Source organism: Podarcis erhardii, assembly GCF_964252035.2.
Source record: "Podarcis erhardii genome assembly, chromosome: 3".
In the NCBI taxonomy this organism is placed as follows: Eukaryota; Metazoa; Chordata; class Lepidosauria; order Squamata; family Lacertidae; genus Podarcis; species Podarcis erhardii.
In genome coordinates, this window is record NC_138507.1 from 25,084,022 (window position 1) to 25,104,602 (window position 20,581).

Consider the following 20,581-nt stretch of genomic DNA (forward strand, 5'->3'; position numbering starts at 1 on the left):
TTCCCAGGATTCTTGGCAGTGGGGAGCCATGTTTGTTAAGTGTGCTTTTAAGTACCTGCTGTGGATATGACATGCATTATAACGCATCTGTTTTAAGAGTTGCAAATCAAAATAATCAAGTGATGTTGAAAAGTAAGGGTAATTAATCAATAACTATATAAATAAAGAGGAAACTTTGTAAATGAACTTCTCTCTCTTGTTCTGCTTTTTTTCTTCCATTCCCCCCCTCCCAGACCGATCTAAATGTGCAGAGTCAGCTGTGAATTCAGAAAGCGTTCAGGAGATTTTACAGAGTCTTGAATCTCGCAGCATGCCTTTGTCAGACGTCACTCTTTTGCGTGAGATGACATCTCCTGTGTTTCTGCAGGATGTAGAGAAACTGAAGGCGGCCGTGGAAGAGTTCCACACTAAGTCAGTGATGCCTCCCGGTAAGTTCAGTGCACACAAACGTGCTGTTATTGTTCCTTTCCTTGAAAACTAGGATGCAGAATTTTATAATAATAATAATAGTAATTTATTATTTATGTGGGACGCGGGTGGCGCTGTGGGTAAAAGCCTCAGCGCCTAGGACTTGCCGATCGTATGGTCGGTGGTTCGAATCCCCGCGGCGGGGTGCGCTCCCATCGTTCAGTCCCAGCGCCTGCCAACCTAGCAGTTCGAAAGCACCCCCGGGTGCAAGTAGATAATTAGGGACCACTTACCAGCGGGAAGGTAAACGGCGTTCCGTGTGCTGCGCTGGCTTGCCAGATGCAGCTTGTCACGCTGGCCACATGACCCGGAAGTGTCTGCGGACAGCGCTGGCTCCCGGCCTATAGAGTGAGATGAGCGCAGAACCCTAGAGTCTGGCAAGACTGGCCCGTACGGGCAGGGGTAACTTTAGCTTTATTATTTATACCCTGCCCATCTGGCTGAGTTTCCCCAGCCACTCTGGGCGGCTTCCAATCAAATGTTAAAAACAATACATCATTAAATATTAAAAACTTCCCTAAACAGGGCTGCCTTCAGATGTCTTTTAAAAAGAAGATTGCTGCTTATTTCCTTGACATCTGGAGGGAGGGCATTCCACAGGGCAGGCGCCACTACTGAGAAGGCCCTCTGTCTGGTTCCCTGTAACCTCACTTCTCACAGTGAGGGAACCGCCAGAAGGCCCTCGGTGCTGGATCCGGGCTGAACGATGGGGGTGGAGACGCTCCTTCAGGTATACTGGGCCGAGGCCGTTTAGGGCTTTAAAGGTCAGCACCAACACTTGGAATTGTGCTCGGAAACGTACTGGGAGCCAATGCAAATCTCTCAGGACCGATGTTACGTGTTCCTGGCGACCACTCCCAGTCACCAGTCTAGCTGCTGCATTCTGGATTAATTGCAGTTTCCAGGTCACCTTCAAAGGTAGCCCCACGTAGAGGGCATTGCAGTAGTCCAAGCGGGAGATAACTTGAGCATGCACCACTCTGGCGAGACAGTCCACAGGCAGGTAGGGTCTCAGCCTGCATACCAGATGGAGCTGGTAAACAGCCACCCTGGACACAGAATTAACCTGCGCCTCCATGGACAAAATGACTCCCAGGTTGTGCACCTGGTCCTTCAGGGGCACAGTTACCCCATTCAGGACCAGGGAGTCCCCCACACCTGCCTGCCCCCTGTCCCCCAAAAACAGTACTTGTCAGGATTCAACCTCAATCTGTTAGCTGCCATCCATCCTCCAACCGCCTCCAGGCACTTTTCCATGCGCAGGGAAAATATATATTTCAAAGGCAGTCTACTTTTTTGTTTCTCAGTGTGTGTTTAAAGGTAGTCTCAAGGGTGTCCAATATAGAGGGGTCAGTGGTGACCCTGTTTTGGCTGTTACCCTTTCCTCTGCCCATGAGACAGTAATACACAGTTCCAATTAGAAAACTAAATATCACTGGCTGTGCAAATGTAAGCATACTCAGAGGTGAGGCCTGTTGAGTTTAGTGGGACTTGCTCTGAGGTAGTATAGGGTTGTAGCCTGAGTCTTTCGTTCGTGATGTGAAAGTTTTGCAGCAAAACATTTTACTCTGCCAAATAATTTTCTTTTCTACTTGTACATTTGCTGTCTTCTAACTTCATGCAAGTTAGTTACCTTTTGGTGGAAGAGAAGACGAGGACTTATGAGATAGCAATCTGTGCATTTTATTTTCAATTAAGAAAACAGAAGAGAATAGCTGCAAGGCATGGTTCACAACCCCCGTTCTTTTTCGTTCTCATAAGGTGCACTGTTCTCCATAAATCCGACTGTGGCATAAACATTCCTCACTCCTTACAGTGGTTTAAAGCATCCATTTAGAATTCTCTTCACACCTCACTTTACCTCACTCTGAAAATGGTTTACTGGTGTGTGTGCAGTACGTGTGAGGGAGAGAAGCAGATAGAATAAGAAAATAAGACTCCTTCAGCCCCGAATTCCAGATTTTTTAATACTATTTACGAAGTCTCCAGTAAAAGAGAAGCATGAAAAAACTTTGGTCAGGATCCAAAGTACTGCATATGGTGTCCTGCATTCAAAAACTGACTTGGGTTTGTTCACATCAAATTAACAGCCTTCCGCATTAATATGGCAGACCTGTTTTTAGACTGTGGCCCTGCCTGTAATATACATTGAAAGCATAATTATGCTGCTTTGAACAACCATGGCATCCCAGAAAGACACCTGGGGACAATAGTTTGTTGAGGGTTGTTAGGAGACCCACTATGTCCTTCATCAAACTACACTTCCAGAGTTTCCTTGGAAGAGGAAGTCATTGTTTAACCACCATAAGTAAGAACTACCGTATTTTTCGCTCTATAGGACGCACCCGACCATAGGACGCACCTTGTTTTAGAGGGGGAGAACAAGAAAAAAAAAATCTCCCCCTCTCTGCGCAGTGCCCCTTCAGCAAAGCGGCAGGAGAAACGGAGCCCCTTCCATTTCTCCTCCCGCTTAGCTGAAGGGGCGCTGCGCCTTAGCTGAAGGGGCACCTACCCTTGTAGAAGGGGAATCTGGGACAAGCCACAAATAAAATGATTGCTTAATAGCTATGGTAAAGCATCTGTCTTGCATTCAGTAGAGCTCAGGTTCAAGTCCCCTCCATCTCCAGGTACAGTGGTACCTCGGGTTAAGAACTTAATTTGTTCCGGAGGTCTGTTCTTAACCTGAAACTGTTCTTAACCTGAAGCACTACTTTAGCTAATGGGGCCTCCTGCTGCTGCTGCTGCACCTCCACCACACAATTTTGTTCTCATCCTGAAGCAAAGTTCTTAACCCGAGGTACTATTTCTGGGTTAGCAGAGTCTATAACCTGAAGCATATGTAACCTGAAGCGTATGTAACCCGAGGTACCACTGTATATCTGAGAGACACCCCCAGCCTCAAACTCTGGAGACACTGTAGATCAGGGTGGTCCAGCACATAGCACAAGGGCCACATGCAGCCCTTGAGACCCTTTTTGGCAGCCCTTGACAACATTTGGTGCCCCTCCCCTCAGCCCTCACACTGCCTTCCCAAAGCTGGCTAAGCGAGGCTCTGGGCTTTGGGAATGAGGCACGAGGGCTCTGACAAGATCCTAGAGTCCTCCTCTCTCCTTCCCAAAGCCTAGTTAGCTCTTCCCCAGCTTTAGGAAGGGGGTGGGAGAGCTCTAGGACCCTGCCACAGCCTCACACCATGCTGAGCTGATTTTGCGAAGGCAGCATGAGGGTTGGAGGGGCATGAAGGGTCTGACAAAGGGCCTTCTCAGTAGTGGCGCCGCCCTGTGGAATGCCCTCCCATCAGATGTCAAGGAAATAAGCAGCTATCCTATTTTTAAAAGCCATCTGAAGGCAGCCCTGTTTAGGGAAGTTTTTAATATTTAATGCTGCGTTGTTTTTAACACTTGATTGGGAGCTGCCCAGAGTGGCTGGGGAAACTCAGTCAGATGGGTGGGGTATAAATAATAAATTTTTATATTATTATTATTATTATTATTATTATTATTATTATTATTAACAAATTTTGGCCTCACTCCCCCCTCATGCAACAAGGCAGTGTGTGGCCTGCGGGTTCCCTGTTGAAGTACACTTGCGGCCCGCTTGGTATGAAAAGTTGGACCGCCCTGGTGCAGATAATACTGAACTCGGTGGACCTGTGGTCTGACTCCTATGTCCCTATGATAGGCCAATAACAAACGTACTGGGCAGAGGTATGAAAGTCAGCCACATGTTATATACTTACAAAGGGTCAATATTTCACTACAGCTGATGTCAAAGACAACTTGAGTCGCTTTTTGGAATCGTCATAAATATAAAGGCTCGAAAGTGTAACAGCTACCGCTTCAATTCAAACCACGTTAAAGGCCTAGGAGCGGAGAGGGCAGCTGTGGCACTGCATTAATACAAAAGCTGAATAAAGCGAACCTTCCATCACAAATATATTCCATTGGGAAATGATTCCTTTTCAAAAAAAGGAAATCGGATTTTCCTTGCTTTCATTGTCGAGGGTTTTCTTCTTGTTGTTGATTAAAACAATATTTCAAACAGCTGTTTCCATTCATATTCTAATAAACCGAAGCAGACTAGCCTGGACTCAGGGGTTATGGGCCAACTGGAAAGGAGTCCCTTCTGGCAGCTACTTCATGTATTTCAGAACATCTGGGAAATGCAATGCTGCTGTGGAGAACAGAATATCCCATGCCGCTTTGTGGGGAACTAAGCAGAAAAGCTTGCCAACAAAGGTCCATATAGTAAAAGCTATGGTTTTCCCAGTAGTGATGTATGGAAGTGGAAGCTGGACCATAAAGAAGGCTGATCGCCGAAGAATTGATGCTTTTGAATTATGGTGCTGGAGGAGACTATTGAGAGTCCCATGGACTGCAAGAAGATCAAACCTCTCCATTCTGAAGGAAATCAGCCCTGAGTGCTCACTGGAAGGACAGATCATGAAGCTGAGGCTCCAATACTTTGGCCACCTCATGAGAAGAGAAGACTCCCTGGAAAAGACCCTGATGTTGGGAAAGATTGAGGGCACAAGGAGAAGGGGGACGACAGAGGACGAGATGGATGGAGAGTGTTCTTGAAGCTACCAGCATGAGTTTGACGAAACTGCGGGAGGCAGTGGAAGACAGAAGTGCCTGGAGTGCTCTGGTCCATGGGGTCACAAAGAGTCGGTCACGACTAAACGACTAAACAACAACAACAAAAGCAGAAAAGCAGTAGAATCACATATAGTGAGGAGCAATAGGAACTCTTGGAACTGGATATCAACAGAGCTTTTGAAAGTTTATTTTAAAAAAGCAACTAATTCAATTTAACATGTCCAAAAAGGAACTACATAATCCCATTCCACATTCATACCTTTACAAAATTCATACCTTTAGGTCCTGCTCAGTTCATTCCTCAACGCAGGTGATCCAGTGATCCTCAGCCATTTTTTTAAGCATTCAGAATGTCACAAGCTGCTGTGCTGAAGTATAAAATATACTTCAGAATAAGACAACTTTAAAATGTACACACAGTGGAATGTGAATTCTTTTATTTATTTTTCCCAATAATTGTGGTCTCAAAGCTTAAAGGCCCAAAGAATCTAAAGATTTTAAAAACAACAGCAACAACCCATGTAATCAAATGAACTTGAAGATGAACTAGAAATTGTTCAAGGTTCTACCCCAAAATGAACTGAATTCCCATCCAGTTCATCCAGCAATTATGGGAACTACTTTTAGATGAAGTTTGGAGATTTTTGAAGTAATTGAACTTCAATTCATTCGATTCATTGAACTTCAATAAACTAAAGTAGTTCATTCCAAAAACTAGATATCCATAGTCTCAAGAGCAAAGAGGGTTTGGTTTTGTTTTGTTTTGTTGAAAAGACATTCCTTTTTCTAGTCTATGGACTCCTTCAGCCACCACCATCTTTGGGTGCCCTCTTCGCTAAAGTCTGCCTGTTAACATTTTGGGGGTTTTTTGTGTTGTTGTTGGCAAACATCAAGTAAAAAATAGCTTTCTCTCTTGTTGCCTAGGAAATTATCACCCACTAAAGAGCTAAAAATGTATTCTGTCAAGATCTTTTTTTAAAGAGCAACAACTGCAGAACTGTCCTCTAATTCTTTCCCCTCCATGTACCTATTCTTTTTCTCGGTCAGCATGCAGTATTCTTACCTTCCACCTGTGATGCACAATCTAGATTCTTCGCATGCGCTGCAATCAAGAAAATAAAGCAATGTGCAAAGATGAAGAAATCAAAGAGGAGGCAGCTTAAAAATAATTATACTGCAGTATAATTGTAGAAAACGCCTAGACACAATGTGGCTATACTCTTGTTAAATATTTGTCCAAGATGGGCAAATACCATAAGAATATAAGAAGAGCATGCTGAATCAGGCCAGTGGTCCATATACGTTTACCATCTTTTTCTCACAGTGGCAACCAGAAGGCTATGAGAAGCCCTCAAGCAAGACCTGAGCCCAACGGCACCCACCCATCCTGCGGAAGGCAGCAACTGGTGCTCAAGTGCATGGCTAGTAGCCACGGATAGGCTTTACTTTCATGAATTTGTCCAGTTTTGAAAGCCATCCAGGTTGGTAGCCATCACTGTCACCTATGGAAATGAATTTCATAGTTCAGCTATCTGCTGTGTGAAGAAGTACTCTGTTTTACCTGTCCTGAATCTCCCAACATTCATTTTCATTGGATGACTATGAGTTCTAATGTTAGGGGAGAAGGAGAAAAACTTTTCTCCATCCACATGTGAAATTGAGAACATTTGCCACACCATGCGTCACTTTACACTTGTTTACATTAAATTGCATTTGCCATTTTATAACCCATTCACTCAGTTTGGAGGGCCCTTTTGGAACTCTTTGCAAACCTTTTGTTTTGCTTTGATGACCCTGAACAATTTAGCACCATCAGCAAACTTAACACCTCACTCCTCAACCCAAACTCTAGATTAAGTTAAAGGGACCTCTGACCATTAGGTCCAGTCGTGACCGACTCTGGGGTTGCGGCGCTCATCTCGCTTTATTGGCCGAGGGAGCCGGCGTACAGCTTCCGGGTCATGTGGCCAGCATGACTAAGTCGCTTCTGGTGAACCAGAGCAGCGCACAGAAATGCCGTTTACCTTCCCGCCAGAGTGGTACCTATTTATCTACTTGCACTTTGATGTGCTTTCGAACTGCTAGGTTGGCAGGAGCAGGGACCAATCAACGGGAGCTCACCCCGTTGCAGGGATTCGAACCGCCGACCTTCTGATCGTCAAATCCTAGGCTCTGTGGTTTAACCCACAGCGCCACCCGCGTCCCAAACTCTAGATTATGAACAAGTTAAAAAGCACAGGTCCCTGTACTAATCCTTAGAGGACTTCACTCCCTACATCCATCCAATGGGAGAACTGTCCATAAATTCCTGCTCTTTGCTTCCTACAACTTAATCAATTCCTGATCTACAAGAAGCCCTCTCTTCTTATTCCTTGATTCAAGAGTCTTGGGTTTGGCAGGTACTTTGTTCAGAGGTTTTTGGAAGTCCAAGTACACAGAGCTAGTGAAAAGAGAACAGGGGAGACTGTTGTTAGGAGACAGAGATTTCCAGGTGTAAGTTTAAGGAGTGCTGAGGACCTGGCCACAAGCTTAGATTGAGCAGGGCATAAGGAATGGGGAAGCTCATGAAAGAGAAATCCCCAGCTCTCCAGAGCAGGTCTGGGGAGGGTGTAGGAGGCATACAGGAAGATGAAAGTGAAGGGAAGTTATGTTGTACAAATGGAGATCCTCGTGCTATTGGAACTATTTTGTTGGATACAACCCTAAAATTGTAATAAAGGTCTTATCCAAAGCTGCTCATTTCATTAAGTTCCTATTTGCCTTATATAAAGTAATTATACTTAACCATTCAAGTCTGGAGTTATCCCTGCTCAAAGCAACTCATGTCACAGCTGCAACTGTTTATTTTAGGAGTTTGAAATCTTGAAGTTTTTGCATGTTTGTAGCTCCCAGGCATAGGTGTCTCCCCCTCTCCCTTCATATTTCTCCAAAATGGAAACAGATGTCTACTTGGGGTTTTTTTTATCATTCGGAATTTGTTTACTGAACACTATCTTATTGACATTTCATGAAGAATTTGCTTTCTCCTTTGCAGATCATGCCAAGGCAATCTCTTCTCTGTTTCTCTACTGGATTACAGATATCCTTCCCGGAAAGAACAGGAAATAAGCTAAATGTGCACATCCATCTGTACAGGGTTAAAATGTAATACATAAGACTCTGAACTGTGTCTGAGAATATTCAGAAATGGCAAGGCCATTGAAGAAGATTGCAACTTCACAAAAATGTTGGGGTTTTTTTTGTTTTTTACTTTTGTCTCTAGCCCCAAGTTAATATACAATACTGCAAACTTATTTTATTTTATATATTCTAGTTTGTGAATATATAAGCACCAGTTTCCCCCTTATTGTAGGTCCTTCTTGAGATTTTATTGAATTGATTCATGCAAGGAAGACTCTTTCACGAGCTGCTTCATAACTACCAGAATAACTTGGTGGCCAAAGCCAAGTGAAAATGTACAGTGCTACCATTGTTTTTATATGATATTGTTGTTTATAGAATGTCAGAATCCATATTTTTATATATAAAATAAAGAGGAAAAAGAGAAGTTTTATATCTTGTATCTCGCTCCTCAAGCAGATCCATCACTTTCATATATTAGGACAATATAGGCTTCAATGCATTTCACAACGCTATTCACTCCCCTTTCTACCAGGAAACTTGGAGCTGTCGCATTATAGGCCAGCAAGGTGCTGACTAGGATACTTAGCCTTTGCAAGCTATGGGAAGGAGAGAGAAGTCCAGTGTTCTGCCCTTACCCTCATGCTCCTTGAACAAATGTCAGCTGCTGTGTTGATCAATTGCTCTGTGAAAGAGCCAAGGTATTAAAGCATGTCCATCTTTTGTGAAACAAGTTGCAAGCAGTATTTCTTAGGTGTATCAGAGTTGGGGAGACAGAAAAGCCATAACAGGGTAAACATAATCATTGTTCCAAAGTTACATGAGTTCATGATTATTATTATTATTATTATTATTATTATTATTATTATTATTAATTGCACTTAGTTGCTTTTTTGAAAAAGGCAATAAAACAGCAACAAAGAGGAGCATTCCTGTTATTTCTAACTTTCTTCTTATTTAGTGTGGAGCATATAAAAAAAATAGCCCCGCTAATGCCACTTCCAAAGCTGATACCAATGTTCATTGTCCCAATATTGCAGGTTGGAAGGGCCTGTGGCTGAGAGAGTTTATGAAAGCCCTGATTGCAGATTTTTAATGTTCAGAAACAAACAAACAAAAATCAATTATTGCACATGAAGAAGTGTTGTTGTTTTTTCAGCCACAGGTTCAGATCGTGTACTTCAGAAATGCTCTGTAACATTTTGTTGTGGGGCCTCATTTGTACTATATGAAAAAGCTGAAACAAATCAAAACAAAAGCTGTGACATCTGTGTTTCCTGTACCCCCACATTCAGCTAACATTGCACCAGTTGTTGAATAAGAGAGTAGCTTCTATGTGGGAAAAGTTTCATGCATAACTATAATTAAGGATGACTCAAGCCTTATTGGGACGCGGGTGGTGCTGTGGGTTAAACCACTGAGTCTAGGGCTTGCCGATCAGAAGGTCGGCGGTTCAAATCCCCGCGACGGGTTGAGCTCCCGTTGCTCAGTCCCTGCTCCTGCCAACCTAGCAGTCCAAAAGCACGTCAAAGTGCAAGTAGATAAATAGGTACCACTCCAGTGGGAAGGTAAACGGCGTTTTCATGTGCTGCTCTGGTTCGCCAGAAGCGGCTTAGTCATGTTGGCCACATGACCCGGAAGCTGTATGCCGGCTCCCTCAGCCAATAAAGCGAGATGAGGGCCGCAACCCCAGAGTCGGTCATGACTGGACCTAATGGTCAGGGGTCCCTTTACCTTTACAAGCCTTATTCTGAGGTTTGTATGTTAGGGAGGAAACTCTAGACACCACCACCTCTAGCAACAGAAAGGCATGTATACAGAGGTATTAAAACTCTTATGAGCCCCCAAGTTGGAAACTGAAGTGGTACAGCCCAAACACAACTTTATAGCCTCAAGTCAGAACTGCAACTGGAAGAAGAATTTGGCTTGTGGTGTAAGCATGACTGTTTGGGTGTCCTAACTGCATCATGGAACTGTGAAAGAAAATCAATTTCCTGCACTGTCACTCAGTGTCTTTTGCAGGCATCGTTACCTTCACAGAAACTCAGACAAAGAGAATATTTCATTTACACCCGTCAAACTTCGAAAAAGTGTTAAAATTAATCAGGTGGGCAGTGAGTAGAAAAGGGGGCACCCGTGCGCTAAATCTATATTCCACTACCCCACCAATGAGCCAGAGTTTGCCGGTTGCATTTGCAAACGATTCCATGATCATAATATGCATAAAGGGAGATTGTGTGTAGCTCCAATAAATACATTGGGCAGAGATCTGAAGGTAAGGTGAAAAGATGGGGATATGTGCTGTTTTGTTTTAAGATGGCAGCCCCAGTGACTCAGTGCATCTTGCTGTTGACCAGAAGGTCGGTGGTTTGAACACCATAGAATGTTAGTCACAGGCCTGGTTATAGAGAATTGTTTTTGTTTGGCACCTAACAATATGCGATGAAGGTGCCAGGCAAGCCTCCCTGGGGAGAGCGTTCCTCAAAAAGGGAGGCACCACAGAAAAGGCCCGTTCTCATGTTGCCGCCATCTAGACCTCTCACAGAGGCGGTACATGAAGAAGGGCTTCAGATGATGGTCAGGGTCAGTTAATATGAGGAGAGGCAGCCATTCTAAGGACTCGCAGGTGGGGGTTTTTTGGGGGGGTTAAAATGTTTAGCTTCAATCCATCTTATCCCCATGAGCCGCATATGTTCCAAGCTTCACCTACACTGGTACCCAAGTCAATTTGGATATCAGAAAGCTGCAATATGATAATTATGCTTTTGAGTCTGCCCCTCCCCTGAGGAGTCCAGAGCAGGGTTTAGCCTTACAGCAGTAATGTAATGTAGATTGAGCTGGTCAAGGCTTCTTAGCTGAGCAGATACTTGAACCAGATATTCCCCATCTAAGCTCAGAATGGGATCCATTGTGCCACACTTGGAATCCAAGTCCAGCATGCATCTAGATTTCACCCTAATATCCATGTGAAATCAAGTTCTTATCATACGTCATAGAATTGTATAATTGGAAGGGATCAGGAGGGTAATCTACTCCATCCCCCTGCAATGTAGGAATCTCAACTAAAGCATCCATTACAGTTGGCCAGCCAACCTTTGCTTACAAACCTCCACTGAAGCAGAGTTCACCACCTCCCAAGGGAGATGGCTCAGCTGTCAAACAGAGATCATATCTCCTCTTAGTCTCCTCTTTTCCAGGCTTAACATAACCAGCTCCCTCAACCATTCCTCATAAAGCTTTCCAGACCCTACTCTGCACACTTCCAGTTTGTCAATATCCTTTGTCAAACCCAAATCTAATCCAGCTAAAAAATCTTCTATTGGTCAGTTTCACCTTAAGGCGGTGTAGCGAGAGATGAGGGAGAAATTCAGCTGTGTTTGCATTTGAAGCCAGATAATTTGCATTTCCTGATAACAATATGCAAAGCAATACACAGCCATCCAAATTCACACCACTATGAATTTTGCAATGCAGCTCTCCAACCAATGTGTACAAAAATGTATGTTCTAATATTTTCCAAAAAATAAAACCCTTGCAATAATAATAATAAAATAATAAATTTTATTTATATCCTGCCCTCCCCAGCCAAAGCCGGGCTCAGGGCGGCTAACAACAATCAAATAATCAAACAATCAAATAATCAAACATTCTAAAAATATTTCATTATAAAAATTAATTAAAATCAAATTGATGGCAACCGTTAAGCAAAATTTTGTGCAGGTTGCCAGAGGAGGGAGTCAGGCTGCGCCCTGACCAAAGGCCTGGTGGAACAACTCTGTCTTGCAGGCCCTGCAGAAAGATGTCAGGTCCCACAGGGCCCTAGTCTCTTGTGACAGAGCGTTCCACCAGATTGGAGCCGCAGCCGAGAAGGCCCTGGCTCTAGTTGAGGCCAGCCTAACCTTTCTGTGGCCTGGAACCTTCAGGATGTTTTTATTTGCAGACCGTAGGTTTCTCTGTGGGGCATACCAGGAGAGGCGGTCCCGTGGGTACGAGGGTCCTAGGCCATATAGGGCTTTAAAGGTTTAAACCAGCACCTTAAACCTGATCCTGTACTCCACCAGGAGCCAGTGCAGCTGGTATAGTACCGGATGAATGTGATCTCGCAGTGAAGACCCCATAAGGAGTCTCTCCGCGGCATTCTGCACCCGCTGGAGTTTCTGGGTCAGTCTCAAGGGCAGCCCCACGTAGAGCGAGTTACAATAATCCAGTCTGGAGGTGACCATCGCGTGGATCACAGTGGCTAGATCAGGGTGAGAGAGATAAGGGGCCAACTGCTTAGCTTGGCGGAGATGAAAAAATGCCGCCTTTGTTATAGCTGTAATCTGCACCTCCATAGAGAGGGAGGTATCGAAGATTACACCCAAACTCTTAACGGACGGTGCTGGCACTAATTGCACCCCCGCAAGAGATGGGAGTTGCCCCCTCAATCCCATATTGTCCCGTCCCAGCCAGAGGATGCATTGTATTAGGGGTATTTGCTTGTAAAATGTGTACAGTATTTTGGGCAAAATTGCATACAAAAAAAGTGTATCTTATAAATTTGCACTAAAATGCAAAATTTCATGAGATTTTTTTTAGAGCACAAACTGATTTGGAGACCTGAATTTAAGATTGGAAAAATGAGAAACGGAGAGAAACTGAAATTGACAGATCCGCTCATCCCTGGCTGTAGCTAGATAGGAAGGGCTGAGCAATAGATACCCTGTTGCTCAGTCCTATGAGCTGCTGTGAAACCCCCTAGTGCTGGAAGTATGTGACATACAATGTGATGCATTCCAGATAACAGGTGATGAAACCATATCTGTAACTTGATTGCACACTGTTAGGATACTGGCAGAGGTTAGGATACTGTTAGGATACTGGCAGCCATGTCAATGGCTGGAAGAAACCTAATAAATTCACAAAGAATGCATCTATCAATACTTACCAGCCATGGTAGATAAACAGAACATTCATGTCCAGAAGCAGTCTACCCCAGAGTACCAAATCCTAGGAAGAGAGGAGGGATATTTCAAACACACCAGGCTGGAGGTTTTTGGAAATGGGATGCTAGATTCAATCAGCCCTTTGTCCTGCTTCTTCTCTATTTGCTGGTTGGTACAAAAATTCTGCAGCAGGAAACATGTCACTATAGACAGGCTCAGCATCCCAAAACGTTTGAATTGTGTTTGCCACGGGCTCCTAAACAAACAAAAACAAACTTTAGAAACAAAGAGGGAAAGCCAATTGAGGTCAATATTACTTGAAAGCTTTATAAATTACCTGTAACATGAAATAAACTTGTTCACTAATCAAAGTTGGTGCCTCTAGACTGGAAGAAATTGAAAACACGGCACAGAATGAAAATTGCTAACTGTTTGGGGGTTGTTGCTGTTTTGTAAATGGAGTGGCCTTGGTGAGAGAGGGTGGGGGGATAAAAGGGGAGAAATGCAGAGATTGAAGAGGACAGGCGGCAGTGCCAAGCTGCAGTAGAAGATGGATGGAAGCGGAGCGATGCAGAAAAGGCGCCGTCCGTGAAAGGGCACATCAGGACACGGGGTTCAAATTAAATGCTAGTTAAGAATATAATAGGGGGTTGATCAGTGTCACTGTGCTTTATTCAGGGTTTCCATTTGAGACTTCCAGCTATCAAATGCTTGTTCAATTTACCCAAATTTCTGTGTTTTTTCATGATGGTTTCTAGCAAAGCTGTGTCCCTGCACCACCAGCACCCCACCACATAATAATTCATTGGGTGAAAAATCGGGAACTGAGTCCCGGCACCCTTTAGGTGTATTTCAGCACCTCTGCAGTGTTTGTGGAGCTCGGGAACAGTGGTTTTTTTGAAGGGGGGAGCCCTGCTTCTCACTCTCCCCAATGTTGTTCTTAAATGCCACATTTTGAAAACCATTTCGAAGGTACTATGTCCTAGTTACAGTTCTGAGAAAGGGAACTTCTGGCACCAGTCCCCCCCACCCCACCCAGTTTTCCTAGACTCCAGCTCCCATCATAGTTGACCACTGGCTCCGCTGGTTGGGTCTGAAGGGAGTTGGGAGTCCAGCAACAGTTGGATATGCTAGTTTCCTCACCTCTAGGGAATTGAACCCCATAAAGGTTTGATTCAGAATATGGGGATTAGCAGCCTTCTGGCTGGTTTAGAAAGCATGATTGCAAACCCTACATATGTTGTGATTTGGGGTCACCTTGTCTTGAGGGCAAGGAGAGAGAGAGATAATGCTGCTTCTTCTTTGGCGATCACTCGTAGCCGAGTAAGATTGTCTTTCATAAACACAGCTTTAACAATAAGTCCGTAAGTGACTGTGGAGACCAATTCTGGATCCACACGTCCTTCCACAGTGGGGACATTGGTTTCCAGGCGGGAGTTAATCATGGTGTGGATTTGCCAAGCATTCCTTCCTCTTAGCAGGTTTCTCCCTTGCGTCCTGAGTTCAAGTGTCTTCAAAGCCCATGACATCTTTGGTAAAGGCTGTTCTCCAACTGGAGCACTCACAGGCCAGTGTTTCCCAGTTGTTGGTGTTTATACTACATTTTTTTTAGATTTGCCTTGAGACAGTCTTTAAACCTCTTTTGTTGACCACCAGCATTACGCTTTCCATTTTTAAGTTCGGAATAGAGTACTCGCTTTGGAAGAAAATCATCCGCACAACATGACCAGTCCAAGGAAGTTGATGTTGAAGAATCATTGCTTCACCACTGGTGATCTTTGCTTCTGATATTAGTTCACCTGTCTTCCCAAGTGATGTGTAAATATTTTCAGAGACACTGTTCATGGAATCTTTCAAGGAGTTAACCTGCTCACAGCAAGTGCATCATAGAAGCTCTGCAGTAGGGCGTTCTGTTTAAAGTGATTATACCAAACAAACAAACAAACACCTGAAGCTTTCCTTATAGAAATTATGGGGAGAGAACTCCCCAAAAATAGGGGACTAAATTAAATTGCAGCAAGGATTTTATAGGCTCAAAAATGGACGGAAGAATAAATTCCCACAGAATGGTTAAGTAAGGTGATGGACTATGCAGAAATGGCAAAGTTAACACCTAAAACAATAGAACCCAATGATGACAGTTTTGTGGGAGAATGGAAGCCTTTTTCGGACTATTTAAAGAAATGCTACAGTTTGATGAATTCGCGAGAAGGATTTGAAGTACGAGCAGAAATAATTAGGATTTGCTGTAATATTGTTATGGCATAAGACATAGAAGACAGGGTGTAGCAAAGGTGGAGAAAACAAAATCACCATGGAAAATGGGATGGGAAATTGACAAAACAAAACAAAAATATGCATTGGAATGTATATGTGGAAATTGTTCTTTTTTTCTTGAAATTTAATTTTTAAAATGTATTTTTTTTGAAAAATTAAAAGCTGCAGTAGATATGATACATAAACGTGAAAATTGCTTTATTAGATGGGCAGTTCTCAACTACGAAACATATCAGAGGTTTTCTGCTTTAGTCTTCCTGGAGTATTGCAATGGGCAAGCAGATTCTGCACACAACCAACCACAAAATTGTTCTCTATACTGAAATATCATGCATGTTTATGCAGAAGTCTCCTTGTGTCAATGTGGCTTGTTCCTTTGTTTACAGCTGCATTCTTAAATTGCTTCTGCTGCTTAGATCCAGTTTTTAAAAATTAATAAATCATCACGCTAACAATACTATCAATGGAAATAATGAATTATAACAAGATATATATATATATATATATATATATATATATATATGCAGGTTTTGGTGTCCTCGGGTGTCTTCCCGTGTAAAAGTTGGGGTGTCTAGGCGACGTTTCGACGAGGTCTCACTCGTCATCTTCAGGCTGGTGCTTTCGGCTTCTTGTTACTGGAACAGAGCAGGATCTCAGTGTTTGAGTTCCTATAAATACTGTAGAGGGGGTGTGGTGTATAGCCTCCAATGTTCTGGGCAGAGAGGAAGTTCCCAGGCTAGTGTGCCTTTTCTTCTTTTGTTCCTTAATTACTTGAGAGATATCTTGAGTGATTTCTTGAGTGATATCCTGAGTACCACTTAGGTGGGTCATTAGGTGTGGATTAGTTGTTAAAGTCTTTGTGTCTTGACCTCTTGAACTTTGTGAAGAGTTTTCCTGAGAAGATGGCTGTACTGTACTTAGTTGTGCTCTGGCTTGGCTTCGTGTATAGGGGCGAGCTGTGGTTTTGTGGCTTGTGTCAGCCAGGTCTGTGTAGGGATTGCAGGGGGGTGCAGCAACAAAATCCACCCTGCACTCTGGGACAAATGCAAACAACTAGCCGTCTGGAGAGCTGAAACGGAGACCTCACATAAGACAGACACACACACCAACAAACTCCACAAACTAGAGAAACGCCAGAAGCCCAGCCACCCTCCACAGCAACCCATGAAACAAACAGTACATAACATATCAGACAGGATCCTCACCACAACTGAAACCAAAGTACTCTCCAAAGGTTTCAACTTTGCAGTCGCCCCGAGACGCATCCCCACGGAAAACATCATATGCGGAGTCGAAGCTAGCCTAACCAAAATCAACCCAGATGAAGCCAATAAAATCAGACTTGAAGTCACCAACATCCTCTGCTCCAGCAAACCACCCAGAAGCAATTTACACAAAGAAGAACAAAAAGCACTCACCAACCTGAGGAAAGACAACAACATAATCATTCTCCCAGCAGACAAAGGTAATGCCACAGTGGTGATGAACACATCGGACTACCAAGCAAAACTATCAAATCTACTCCAAGATCCTGCCTACAAACCTATAAAAACAGATCCCACCACCTACCTGGAAAAAACCACCAAATCCAAAATAAAAGCCTCTCCTATCAGTGAAGAAATCCAGCTAAGAATCATCCCCAGAGAAAAATCATCCAGATGCCCCAAACTCTACGGCCTCCCCAAGATACACAAAGAAGGAACACCACTCAGACCAATAGTCAGCTCCATAGGCTCACCTCTACAAAATCTCGCTAAATTTCTCGCCAAGCAACTTCAGCCCTATGCAGAATCCATCTCTTCACACGTACCAAACTCCTTCCAGTTCATAGAAACAATCAAGAAGCAAAACCAACATCCTAATGACCTACTTGTGAGCTTCGATGTTGTATCTCTCTTCACACAAGTGCCCATTAATGAAGCCTTGACAGCTATTCAAAACAAATACAATCCCCCCGAATACATCTTGGACCTGACCAACCACTGCCTAACCAACACGTACTTCATCCACAATGGACAAAGATACAAACAGATAGAAGGAGCACCTATGGGATCACCCCTCTCACCGGTCATCGCAAACCTGTACATGGAACACTTTGAAACCAATGCTTTAGACAAGTCAGAACACAAACCCAAACTTTGGCTCAGATATGTTGACGACACCTTTGTAATTTGGCCACACGGGAAGGAAAAACTGGATAGCTTCCTCACACATCTCAACAACTTACACCCCAAAATACAATTCACTATGGAAATAGAAGCCAACAACCAACTTCCCTTCCTTGACGTCCTAATCTACAAAAAACCTGATGGCTCCCTAGGACACACTATCTACCGGAAAAAAACACACACCAACCGCTACTTACATGCACAATCACACCACCACCCTGCACAAATAAACTCCGTAGCCAAGACTCTCATCTCCAGAACCAAACGCCTGGCTGACAAAGACCACTTGACAACTGAGTTACAGAATCTCTCAAACGTGTTAATTGCCAATGGATACCAGCAAAACAGGATTACGAAGCTAATCCAAAAGGAAACACCCCCCAAAAACCAAGACACAGAAGAAAACAATGGCATGGCCCTCCTTCCTTATATCAAGGGCACTACAGATAAAATTAGCAAAATCCTCCATAAACACAATATCAAAACAGCCTTTTGCACCAACCAAAAAATAGCCAATATCCTCAGAAACCCCAAGGATAAAATCCAGTTGGAAAACCAAGGGATCTATGAAATACCCTGCAAAGTCTGCCCAGCCACGTACATTGGACAAACAAACAGACGAATAAATGCACGTATCGCAGAACACAAGAATGCCGTCAAAAAAGAAGAAAAAACTTCCTCTCTTTTCCAACACATGAAAGAAACAGGACACGAAATTAATTTTGCAGATTCCAAATTGCTCTTTAACACGGAACATCACCACAAGAGAATAATCATGGAAGCCATCGAGATAGAGAAACACCCTCACAACATGAACAAGCGTGACGACACATCCCGCTTGCCAGACATCTGGAAATTAGCCCTCCACCCAAAAACTGACACCAGATCCAGAGGCACACAGAACGCCAACACCAATCAACCACACCAGACCCAAACCCAGACCCTCTCCACAGATGAATTACAGACACCATCCAGTAGCCAATCCATGGTGGCACCTCCGGATGCTGCACCCCCCTGCAATCCCTACACAGACCTGGCTGACACAAGCCACAAAACCACAGCTCGCCCCTATACACGAAGCCAAGCCAGAGCACAACTAAGTACAGTACAGCCATCTTCTCAGGAAAACTCTTCACAAAGTTCAAGAGGTCAAGACACAAAGACTTTAACAACTAATCCACACCTAATGACCCACCTAAGTGGTACTCAGGATATCACTCAAGAAATCACTCAAGATATCTCTCAAGTAATTAAGGAACAAAAGAAGAAAAGGCACACTAGCCTGGGAACTTCCTCTCTGCCCAGAACATTGGAGGCTATACACCACACCCCCTCTACAGTATTTATAGGAACTCAAACACTGAGATCCTGCTCTGTTCCAGTAACAAGAAGCCGAAAGCACCAGCCTGAAGATGACGAGTGAGACCTCGTCGAAACGTCGCCTAGACACCCCAACTTTTACACGGGAAGACACCCGAGGACACCAAAACCTGCATTCCTGTACCCGTGAAAATCTACGAAAGCATATATATATATATATATATATATATGGATTAGGAAACATAATTGAGGAAAGACCACACTAGACTCACTTAACAGACACAATGATTGCATTTTCATTTTATATATAGAAGGAGCTTAAAATGAAGGTCATATCTGAATCCTATTAAAAGTCAGGAAAAGCATTCTTGTTTGTGAGAATTACAAGACTGTGCTATTCCATTTACATTGGTAAACAGATTAAAAACACTTGGCATATTATTCAATTAAATGCAAGATTGCTAACTGACAGACTGAAGTACATTGATTTTTCCCCCCAATTACATTAAGCTAAGTACGCTGCAAAAAGTTGCATTAGCTTGTTTGCTTAACCCTTTCATACTTCGCTACCATGGCATGCAAAATTAGTAACATAAAGCACACTAAATCATTTAATTTCTAAATGAATCTAGCAGGAACCTCCTGTTTGGAACTTCTTGATATATATATATTTTCTGTCACTGGAAATCTTACATTTCTGTTTTGAGTCGCATGGCCAGATCAAGCTGATATTTTGCAAGAGGGTGGCACAGAAATATATGTATTTGTAAGAGCAAAAAACCAGACAAACAAACTTTCTCCAAGAGGTTTTAAGAAACAGGATCTACACACATTAATCTCTTTATGCCAGGAATGATAAATCTCAGGTCCAGGGGCCAAACTGGACCCTCCAGATTTTTCTAACTGGCCTTCTGGACTGCTCCCTTGGTCACTCCCCCCCCCACACCTTCTTATTTACTTCTTCTCATAACACTTTTTGCTTGGAAGAACGAGGGGGGGGGATGTGTGTGCATACATACCTAATTTTTATTATTAATTCAATTGATCTCCCCTTCTTCCTTCCAAAGGAACCCAGGTTGGCAACTAGCCTCCTGTGAAAACGGTAAAATTTACATTTGTCATTGTGTCCACTTTTCCTCTGGCCCTTCCTCCATTGACATGTGGCCCCCAAAATGTTGCCCAGACTTGACCCTCCCCCAAGCCTTTTATTTTTAAAAGTAAGCACTGAGTAGCTGCAAACCATGGGGAGGGAGGGCTCATTCGCCCCTCCAGATTTGCAGAGGAAAGTCACCATGTGTTGTGCTTTTTCAGCCACACACCAGAAAAATGGTTATTTGAATTCAGGTGGCTGATCCACCAGCTTCTAAGTTAATTCACCAATGAATCTGAGAGAAAGCAGAATAATGGTGAGGTGTTTTACATTGAACAGCATTTCCTGAAAGTGTCAGTTGTTTATTATCAACTTTACAGCTCTGCTGGGAGATTGTCTGTGTTACTGCATACTATTTATTCCAAAAGGTTTCATTCACCCCCATCATCAAAGGAATTATCATGTTCGTTTTCTTCCCTTAAAGGTTATGATTCAATTCTATTATTACTGCCAACCATATGTTATGGGGTGCTTAAGTTTCTAGCATTCTCCCTTTCTCAACAGAATTTCGGGAGGGATACGTTATGTCACCTCTTGACTCTAAAGTATTTACAGTCA

General features: G+C 43.4%; 1 protein-coding gene across 1 annotated transcript in view; it reads left to right on the top strand.

The window, feature by feature from the left end:
* Positions 1 to 8,998, top strand: part of ERICH1 (glutamate rich 1) — a 59,154-nt gene extending 50,156 nt beyond the window's left edge. Inside the window, exons 5-6 of the mRNA XM_081857396.1 lie at positions 234 to 428; positions 8,098 to 8,998. Of these exons, the coding sequence (XP_081713522.1) occupies positions 234 to 428; positions 8,098 to 8,171 (269 nt within the window). The 3' untranslated portion in view covers positions 8,172 to 8,998. The remainder of the gene's footprint in view (positions 1 to 233; positions 429 to 8,097) is intronic.
* Positions 8,999 to 20,581: the final 11,583 nt, after the last annotated feature.